Here is a 10,135-nt window from a genome sequence, read left to right on the forward strand (position 1 = left end):
TATATACATATATATATATATATATATATATATATATATATATAATTTTTTTATTTTATTTTAAATTTTAATTTTTTTGCAGAATTTGACAGTATAAAATAACATTTTGGAAACATTTCATTTAGTTGTTTTTATAATCACACTTTCTATCTTTCTCACACAATATAAATGGATTTTAAAACATGAAAATATATAGCTACCTAAAAAAAAAGTTTTTGAACAGTAAAATTTGTAATGTTTTTTAAAGAATTCTCTTCTGCTCACCAACCCTGCATTTATTTGATCCAAAAGACAGCAAAAGTAGTAATATTTTGTATTATTTAAGATAACTGCTTTCTATTTGAATATATTTTAAAATGTAATGTATTCCTGTGATTTCAAACCTGAATTTTCCTTCAGAAATCATTCTAATATGCTGATTTGCTGTTCAATAATTTTTTATTATTATTATTAGTATTATCACCATGTGATAAAAAACAGTTGAGTAAATTTTTTTTTCAGGATTCTTTGATTAATAGAAAAATTCAAAAATCAGCATTTATCTGAAATTAAAAGCTTTTGTAACATTATACAAAATGGGGGGGTTTTGTAACATTATAGAAAATTTTTCAAAATGAAAAGCTTCATAGCCCACAGTGAATGATGATAAAGACATTTATAATGTTTATGAACATTAATGAAATAACATTTATAAAATTATATTTCAGATAAATGCTGTTCTTCTGAACTTTCTATTCATTAAAGAAACCTGAAAAAATTCTACTCTGCTGTTTTCAACATAATAATAATTATAATAAGTGTTTTTTGAGCAGCAAATCAGAAAAGGATCATGTGACTGGAGTAATGTTTCTAAAAATTCAGCTTTGAAATCACAGGAATAAATTACATTTTAAAGGGGTCATATGATGCGATTTAAATTGGCATGTCGTGAAGAGCTGTGTGTTTCATTGTGAAAGCGAAACTACTTTGTTTGGTCTTCCAAAAGAGGACGATATCCGCTTCGTCATGCCTGGAGCTGATCCGTGCTGGTCACTGAGGGAATACATCAACTTAGTGCTGTGGATCGCCGGATCGGCTTTCACCGTGGACGAAGCGGAGTCCAGCCCGGGGTCGTCACATGTGGTTGCCGCAAGCCCGCCCGCCGCCGCTCACTCTAGGACGCCGTGGGTGACACTGTGTGTTTCGTTGTGAAAGCGAAACTACTTTGTTTGGCCTTCCAAAAAGAGGACACGACTAGAAATCAGTGGTTAAGTTGTATTTACAACACTGTTCCAGAACAGTTCAACCCAAATATTCATTTGTGTGCAGCATATTTTATGGAGGACTGTTTCCTGATTTTGGAAGAGTAGACTACAGTGCCGGCTGTTTGAATCAAATAAATGCAGGCTTGGTGAGCAGAAGAGAATTCTTAAAAAAAACATTCAAAATCTTACTGTTCAAAATCTTTTGACTGGTAGTGTATATATTTCAGGATGGGGATCATCTTGTTTGGGGGTCTTTGCCATCAAAAATGTTGAAAACCCCTGCTGTAGAGCACATATCACCTTTATAAATATATTTTGAGGCTTATGAAATGACAATAATGTTATTTTCAGTTTCAACTTAATTATGAAATATAAAAAAAAGTTTGAAAATATCAGGGTCATTTTAAATCTACAAGCTGTTGAGCAATAATATGCCAGGAAAATGAGCTCATACTGACCATCTGCTGTGGTTTATGTAACTCTAGCGATGGCCTTACTGACACTAGTGACTGTCACATGCTTTTCACCTCATTGTGAACAGACTATGTTTTAATTTGTAATTAATCCCAGATTTAAGAGTTTATAGACAGAATGTATTGGAAGTGTGCCATCACTCATTACTTGATCAAAAGAAGTCTAGGGATGACTACACGATTGCTGATCTGAGGAATCTTTGCCGAAACAAAGAGCACAGGGCAAATTTGGAATGATAGTCATGCTATTCCTTTAACATTGAGCCTGCCTTTATCCAAACTCCAGCTAATCCATTCTTCATTTTAAGAACCTACTTGATCCTAGTAGATATGTGAGTGTAAACCAAACCAGCATGAGTCTAATATATTACTTAGAATGTTATTAAAGGATGAAGTCTGTGTTGTTTCTCAGGTAATTTAAAGAAATTCAACTCTAAGAAAATGAAATCATCTGACAGGCCAAGCAGAAACCTGCAAGATCTCCCAGCACAAGCTTCTCTGGAGGAGATCAAACAGAGAAAAGTCTTGGACCTCCGTAGATGGTAATTCCCTCATTGGAAAGAGAAATGAGACTCAAAGAGTGCAAGTTTAACAACTGTTCCTCTAATGTTCTAGGTACTGCATCAGCCGCCCCCAATATAAGACATCATGTGGAATCTCCTCACTTGTCTCCTGTTGGAACTTTCTCTACAGTACTTTAGGAGCAGGCAGGTCTGTGTGTTCCTTGCTGAAATGTATAACCACATTTTTCATCTGATGACAATATTTCAGATGGTGAAAAATTTTTCAAAGATGGAGGAGTAAGGAATTGGTATTTTTAGGAGCAAAAACAGCACATTAATTTGATCTATTTTAAGATTTCTAATCTGGTCTGGTAGAAATTGCAAAGAGTAACTTTAGGATTTTTTTTCCCAGTCTCCCACCTATTTCTCAAGAAGAAGCCCTGCACATACTTGGTTTCCAGCCTCCGTTTGAAGATATCAAGTTTGGACCATTCACTGGCAATGCCACTTTGATGCGGTAAGATTACTGTATTTCTTGCTTTTCAACAGTTTCGTTAATTCATTTTTGATTCATATTCATTACATTACTTTTAAAAGGTTTGGGGTCTTGATAGATGTCTCTTATGTTCACCATTTATTGCATTTACAGGTGCATCTCAATAAATTAGAATGTCGTGGAAAATAATAACTAATAATATGTTCTATAAAAAATAAATGTATTTTATTCCTGTGATGGCAAAGCTGAATTTTCATCAGCTATTACTCCAGTCTTCAGTGTCACACGATTCTTCAGAAATCATTGTAATATGCTGATTTGGTTCTTAAGAAACATTTCTTATTATTATCAATAATAAGAATTGTGTTTAATATTTTTTGTGGAAACTGTGATACATTTTTTCAAAATTATGTAATAGAAAGTTCAAAAGAACTGCATTATTAAATATAATTTTGTCACATTTTACTAATTTAATGCATGCTTGCTGAATAAAATAATTGTGTTATTAAAAAAAAAAATTTTACTGACCCCAAAGTTTTGCTTTGTCCTGTGCATTATCTATTTTTATACTGCTGCAGATGGTTCAGACAAATCAACGATAATTTCCGTGTCCGGGGATGCTCTTACATTCTGTACAAACCTCATGGAAAGCACAAGACAGCGGGAGAGACAGGTGTGTGAATTTTCAATCATTTTTCATAAGAACAGAGGCTACAGCAGCATGTTGTTCTTCAGATACACTTTTTATGTAGTTTGTTAAACAGAATACAGTATTTTAAATGTAATATCCAGTCTATAAATATTTCCTTAATCTTTGTTTAGTTTTCTTTCAGGTATAGTTTATATATTGTCAGAAAGTATTTTAGCAGCATGTTTCTTCATTCTAGCTGAGGGGGCACTGCTGAAGCTGACGCAGGGACTTAAAGACGAATCCATGGCCTACATTTACCACTGTCAGAATCACTACTTCTGTCCTGTGGGCTATGAAGCTACTCCACTAAAAGCAGCCAAAGCTTACAGGTATAACATACAGCAACTTTGCCTTTCATTTACTGCTTAATTAGTTCAAGTTAGGTGGTTATGGTTGTAAGAAATGTACAACTTTTATTCAGTTCCAAAACATCCATTTGATTAAAAGTGACCTTTTATGTGTGCCAGAAAATGTGTATATAGTGTTTTAATTTTTTTTAAATGTTTTTTTGTATTAAATGTAAAGCTATTATGATATGTATGTTTTTACATCACAGAATGAGAAATATTTTTCAGGGCAAACTGTTAGCTTTTCTTTTTTTTTAAAGAAATAATTTCGGAAGGATGCATTTTTAAGTTAGGTGGTTATGGTTGTAAGAAATGTACAACTTTTATTCAGTTCCAAAACATCCATTTGATTAAAAGTGACCTTTTATGTGTGCCAGAAAATGTGTATATAGTGTTTTAATTTTTTTAAATGTTTTTTTGTATTAAATGTAAAGCTATTATGATATGTATGTTTTTACATCACAGAATGAGAAATATTTTTCAGGGCAAACTGTTAGCTTTTCTTTTTTTTTAAAGAAATAATTTCGGAAGGATGCATTAAATTGATCAAACATGAGAGTAAATATATTTATAATGTTACAAAAGATTTCTATTTCAAACAAATAATGTTCTTTTGAACCTTCTCTCCATCAAACAAAAATTTTTTTTATTGTGCTTTCATAGTCGAAGCATGGTAGAATGATTTCTAAAAGGATAAAACCGAAAACTTAGCATCACAGGAAATTACATTTTAAAATATATTAAAATAAAAAGTTATTTCAAATTTTGTATTAATGCACTTTTTAAATATTTCACAATATTAGATTTTATTGTATGTTTTGATCAGATTAATGCAGACTTGGTGAGCTTAAGAAACGTATTTCACGAACATTAAAAAGTCTTACCAACCCCAAAATGGCCCAAAAATCTCTCATACTGACCCTGGGCCACACTTATTGTGGAAGTCATGAAGTCATGAAGTCATGAAAATGTAAACTATTATTAACCTCTACTTTTATAAGACCCTATTCTAATGGAGAATGAAACTCGTTTATTTTTTACAGGGGGCCACTGCCGCTTAATGAGATGGAGCACTGGATTCTCATTGGTGAACCAAGCAGGAAACACCCTGCAATCCACTGTAAAAAGTATGGTTCATTTTATGGCATTGTTGTCCTTGGTGAAATTATGAATAAATTATGTTTCTGAATTTCTGACCTGGTTTACAATCAGATGGGCAGATATCGTGACGGATCTGAACACCCAAAACCCAGAATACTTCGACATTCGCCACATAGAGAGAGGCATTCAGTATCGCAAAACCAAAAAGGTAAGGAACTTCAGGACTATGGTGATGGTGTTTCTACAAAAACCTGAATATTATGAAGAATTCTGTGTTTAGGAAAGTGTCTGAATGTTGCATCCTGACCCTGCATCCTGATTTCTTCACAGGTTGGAGGCAATCTGCATTGCATCATGGCCTTCCAGAGAGTCAACTGGCAAAAATTGGGACCATGGGCACTGAATTTGGAAAATCTGAGGCATGATCTCCACCATCAGGCTCCAGAACACAGAGGTCAAGCTGCGCTAGAGGATGCTTCTGAGGAGCGAGCGGTGAAACGTCTGGGCAGATCCCTCAGTACGGGGAACAAGTCTGAGGATGCCTGGAAGCGTTTGTCCAACACAGCAGACTACAGGCACAGAAGCTCTCCAGACAGTGACCTAGATGAAGACATAACTGACTAAATCTAAAGTGTCCAATCCTCCTCCTGAAGAGCCAATTGAGTTTTCGACAGTTTTAAACAAGAATATTTACCTTCCCAGGTTATTAGCAACAGTGGAATTGGATAGAATTGCATATCATAGATGAGGTTGCAAGCCAAACCATAAGGATGCTGCTTTGTTGCCCTTAAGGAAGAAGCCATTTGTGGAGGACGCCACAATTTGAGATTGAGCTCTTAGTAATGTGGCATTAAATTAAGATTAGAAATACTTAACAATGGCTCTCTCTCCAAGACGCCGAGTCACGTCCTGTAGGTCAAAATGCTGCTTTCTTTAAACATATTGTGGATAAACTAATCATTAAATAAATGTGCAATTAACTGCACTAAAGGTGTGGTCACATTTACCATTGTTCTGCACATTTTCGCAGGTGAAATCCAGCAACTTCTATAGGAATCCACACAATCAGGAATTTCACGTAAGGGAGAAAGATTTCCCCAGTTTTTGACCAACAGAAAGCTGCTTGGTTTGAAAGTGACTGCACTTCATAGATTGCTACACCATACACAGTGGACAATTTTTGCAATGACCGCACCTTAAGTGTACTAAGAAACATGAAGTGAATATTTGATTTTTCAGATCAATAGCATCATTCCATTTCAGTTATATGCAATTTGGTGGATTTATATGCTACTGATGGTAGATCATTGGAGGACAGTATGGACTGAAAAATTACACTGTTCTTTATGAAGACTGGTGCTACTATTGTATAAACAAAAATGGCTTTATTAGTGTAAGTCTAAAAAATACAAACGAAGTCAAGGTCATCATAAACATATCAGACTGTTTAATAATGTGACCATTTGATATTTCAATGGATCCGATTGTGACATAGTCCAATAAGATGGTGCCATCTTATTGTAAATAGCAACTTGAAGGATTACAATCACGTTCTTTGTGAAACGCTGTGAGCTAAGATTGCACGATTGCTTCCATGTCATGTGAATTGTGATATTGTTTGTCCGATAACACAGCAACATCGAATGTATAATGTTCAAGTCATAACAAATCTCATACTCGTGTGAATCTAGTGTGTTGGTATTATTTTGATTTATAAATAAAATATTTATACACCTTCTTACACATCACTGCATTATTTCAGAATATGTCACGGTGTTTGATGAGTCACGGCTATACATGTAGATGTTCTTTCAGCTCAGTTATATCAGCAGGACCAACACGGCAGCAGCCACCTGTTGACAGAAATCAGCTCTCCATGAGTCAGTGCAACTGGAAAGAATAAGTCATAGTATAAGTTTACAGTAAAGCTTATTTACTGGTACAAAACAATACCAACCAATCCACAAAGCCCCTTGTTCTTTCCAGTCGAGACTTAGTTTGGCAAATGACGTCCGTTTTTTAGTTTTCCATCTGAAATAGCCACAGAACAGCCACTTACACAATCAAACTATTGAGACAAATCAGTAAATAAGTTCAGGGTTCCCACATGTTTTATTTTTATGATTATTGGATTATAATATTTTTTTTATTTATACTAACATTTTTTTAAGGATCGTGTGTTCGCCAAGGCTGCATTTATTTGAAAAAAAAAGTAAACTATACTATTGTAAATAAATATTATTACAATTTAAAACAACTGTTAGTCTGTTTTAATATATTTTCAAATGTATTCATTCAATTCATGTGATGGTAAAACTGAATGTTTTAACAGCCACACCTCCAGTGTTCATTGTCTTTCAGAAATCATTCTAATATGCAGATTTGGTGCTCAAGAAACATTTATCAATGTTGAAAACAGTTGAATGAAATCGGTTTTATTTTTTCCCAAATTCCATTTTTTTAATTTAAATTTTTCTGGATTCCGTTTTTTTCCCCTTTTAAATTTTGATGGTTATACTAAATTGTTGTTAATAGAAAAGCATTTCTAATTAATTGAAATCAGGAAACTTTCACAATTTACCAGTATTTTATTAAAATAACAAAAATGTCAGTTTTAAGGCCCTATGAAATATGTTTTATTTTTTCTTTAATGAAATAGTTCAAAAGAACAGCCTTGATTTGAAACTGTATTACTTTGCTAAATAAGAGTATTTAAAAACATCAATCTGATCTCAAAAATATAAATAAAAGATGTAGAAAAGAGCAATTATTTAAGATAGGGAATATTTCTGTGATGAAACAATCAAATATAAAAGTCCATGTTTTTTTCCAGGTCTGGAAATGATCATTTTAAAACATAACATTTTTCAATGGAAACAAAAATCAATTGCAATTATAACTTTCTATTGTAACTTACTGATTAACCTTACCCTGTCTTGGGGTCCCATTTTTCTCCACTGTTAGGATAGACCACCCAGCTCAAATCTGCTTTCTTGTGTGACTTGGCTGACTCTAGAAGCGGTTTCACTAACAGAGCAGGACAACAGTTCAGCCCTACGGCCACCAGCTGTGAGGACCTACAAGCCACCTGAACCGCCTCAGAAAATCTCCTCCCGCTTGAAATATTCTGAATGTCCTGAAACACATTAACTGCATTAATAGCAATGTCGTGAGCATAAACAGTTGCAAGTGTTTTATGAATGAAATTTGTCATTAGATAATAGATATCATAACATATAATGCAATGTATCAGTCACCTTACAAGAAAAGGAAAGCCAGGCTTTAGCTTCTGGAAATTCTCTGAGTACTTCCACCAAAGCCTCCGCCTCGTTGAGACTTGGAATGGTTTCCATGGCAACAAGATCAGCTCCGGCTTTTGCTAAGCACTGGATCTGTGGACGATGCCAGTCTTTCAACTCCTAGGACAAGGGTAGGCAAGTTCGGTCCTAGAGAGCCGCAGTCCTGCAGAATTCAGCTCCAACCCTGAAAAAAAAACTCACCTGCCTATAGCCTTAGTAATCCTGAAGACATTGATTAGCTTGTTCAGGTGTGTCTGATTAGGGTTGGAGCTGAACTCTGCAGGACTGTGGCTCTCTAGGACCGAACTTGCCTACCCCTGTCCTAGGACAAAAGAGAAAACACACACTTTAAATTCTTATGTGGTGGTGGCTTGGGTGGACAGAGAGCTTCATCCTGCATTACCTCCACTGTCATCATGTCCTCATAGGCTCCTGTGTACTCTGACCCATCATGTAAAAACGCCCCATATGGACCCACTGAACCTGCAACCACAGGCTCTCTTCTGTCTTCTGGGGGAATTATTCGTTAGCTGGTGTCTCTACATTTCTTCAGAAACTAGATAGAATTCATGATTTAGTAGAGTTGGCTTGCACACACCTGATACAGTTGAGTGAGACATGAACTCACGGATTGTCTCTTTTGCCAGTTGAACCCCTGACATTATCATCTGCTGAGCCTCTTCAGGCCGGAGATCAAGATATTTCACAAATCCCTCAATTCTGGCCTGATATGTGGCTGTTGTTATAACATCAGGACCGCTTTGAAGATATCTATTAAAGCAAGTTAAATCAATCACTCAGCAAATATTGAATAGTTATTTTCACAGAATAGAAGCATACAAATGACTGAAAGGATGGAGAGATTTTTGGTTAGAAATTATCAAATGTAAATACATGTATGAAGGAAAATATAAATGTACATTCAAAACAAAGTTTGGGGTCATTAAGATGTTTTTGAATTAAGTCTCTTATGCCTACCAAGGCTGCATTTATTTGATGTATTTTATGATACAAAAATACAGTAAAAAACTAATATTGTGAAATATCGTTAAAATCTACAATAACAGTTTTCTATTTTAACATATTTTTAAAAAAAAAATTCCCCTGTGATGGTAAAGATGAATTTTCAGCAGCCATTACGGCAGTCTTTTTTCAGATATATATTTTTGTCCAGAATTCTTTAATGAAAAGAACACATTTATTTGAAATAGTATGGTGAAGCATTGCTGCCAAACACATTCTCTTTTCCACTCAACTATGTTGTAATAATGAGATGTTATGTCATTTTAACAACATCTTTTCTCATAATGTTTATGTCATTATCACGACATAATTGACTGGAAAACATATTTGTGGCAGCAATGCGTCACGTCCGTAAAATATATATATTTTTGTCCTGTCTTTTGTCTTGATTACATTTAACACTTTTCAGCCTTTTGTAGCTTTTCACTTAAATATTCAATAATGAAACAAACCACTGTATGTATAATTAATATAGAGTAAAAATATTTGTTCACAAATATTTTACATCAAGTATGCCATGTCACACTTCAGACATTGCTTGACAACTCAGGTACAGAACATAATAAAGCCTGTAATTACCTGTAACGCACGTCCTTAATGGCCTGTGGGTTTGAATGCAAAATTCTTGCACTCCATAGTGGATCTCCCTGCAAATACAATATATGCGTGATTAAACTTGTGATTGTTGACAATAAGTCTGTGTAACAGTACTACCTACCTGTAATTGAAATCCACTTGCTTCCAGTTCTGTTGCTAGACCTCCATCTAAAATGAATGGACTGGGATCCATTTGGACTGCTGTGGTCCGTGGAAATACCTTTCAATTTCAAACCTCAAATAAACATTAAATCACTTTTGAAATACAGCAACAGACCTTTGTCTTACATTGTCACAGATTTGCAACTTTTTAAGCTAAACCTACATTTAGAAGGATGTTAAATTGTAGCCAATAGCTTAA

At 34.5% G+C, this 10,135-nt stretch overlaps 2 protein-coding genes across 2 annotated transcripts in view; one reads left to right on the plus strand and one right to left on the minus strand.

The window, feature by feature from the left end:
- The window catches only part of LOC107590638 (basic immunoglobulin-like variable motif-containing protein), an 11,519-nt gene extending 5,031 nt beyond the window's left edge, over nucleotides 1–6,488 (plus strand). The window contains exons 3-10 of the mRNA XM_016279513.1: nucleotides 2,130–2,259; nucleotides 2,333–2,428; nucleotides 2,633–2,737; nucleotides 3,295–3,389; nucleotides 3,604–3,736; nucleotides 4,798–4,881; nucleotides 4,967–5,063; nucleotides 5,186–6,488. Of these exons, the coding sequence (XP_016134999.1) occupies nucleotides 2,130–2,259; nucleotides 2,333–2,428; nucleotides 2,633–2,737; nucleotides 3,295–3,389; nucleotides 3,604–3,736; nucleotides 4,798–4,881; nucleotides 4,967–5,063; nucleotides 5,186–5,479 (1,034 nt within the window). The 3' untranslated portion in view covers nucleotides 5,480–6,488. The remainder of the gene's footprint in view (nucleotides 1–2,129; nucleotides 2,260–2,332; nucleotides 2,429–2,632; nucleotides 2,738–3,294; nucleotides 3,390–3,603; nucleotides 3,737–4,797; nucleotides 4,882–4,966; nucleotides 5,064–5,185) is intronic.
- Nucleotides 6,489–6,564: 76 nt separating this feature from the next.
- Nucleotides 6,565–10,109, minus strand: LOC107590642 (homocysteine S-methyltransferase YbgG). The gene is made up of 8 exons (XM_016279516.1): nucleotides 9,896–10,109; nucleotides 9,757–9,824; nucleotides 8,753–8,925; nucleotides 8,558–8,661; nucleotides 8,113–8,274; nucleotides 7,786–7,991; nucleotides 6,813–6,886; nucleotides 6,565–6,708 (listed from the first exon to the last, which is right to left on the minus strand). The coding sequence occupies exons 1-8, from the start codon at nucleotides 9,965–9,967 to the stop codon at nucleotides 6,647–6,649; spliced, it is 921 nt and encodes a 306-aa protein (XP_016135002.1). The 5' UTR covers nucleotides 9,968–10,109; the 3' UTR covers nucleotides 6,565–6,646.
- Between the last annotated feature and the right edge of the window lie 26 nt (nucleotides 10,110–10,135).

The sequence above is a fragment of the Sinocyclocheilus grahami genome, unplaced genomic scaffold (genome assembly GCF_001515645.1).
Source record: "Sinocyclocheilus grahami isolate Dianchi unplaced genomic scaffold, SAMN03320097.WGS_v1.1 scaffold131.1, whole genome shotgun sequence".
Classification (NCBI taxonomy): domain Eukaryota; kingdom Metazoa; phylum Chordata; class Actinopteri; order Cypriniformes; family Cyprinidae; genus Sinocyclocheilus; species Sinocyclocheilus grahami.

What these genes read in the sequence shown, in the direction of transcription:
- LOC107590642 (XM_016279516.1), bottom strand. Translation starts at nt 9,967, where the DNA reads ATGGATCCCAGTCCATTCATTTTAGATGGAGGTCTAGCAACAGAACTG. An exon ending in CAAGTGGATTTCAATTACAG is followed by an intron (nt 9,825 to 9,895) that starts GTAGGTAGTACT and finishes TTGTATTTGCAG; the next exon opens with GGAGATCCACTATGGAGTGC. An exon ending in GGCTTTCCTTTTCTTGTAAG is followed by an intron (nt 7,992 to 8,112) that starts GTGACTGATACA and finishes AATGTGTTTCAG; the next exon opens with GACATTCAGAATATTTCAAG.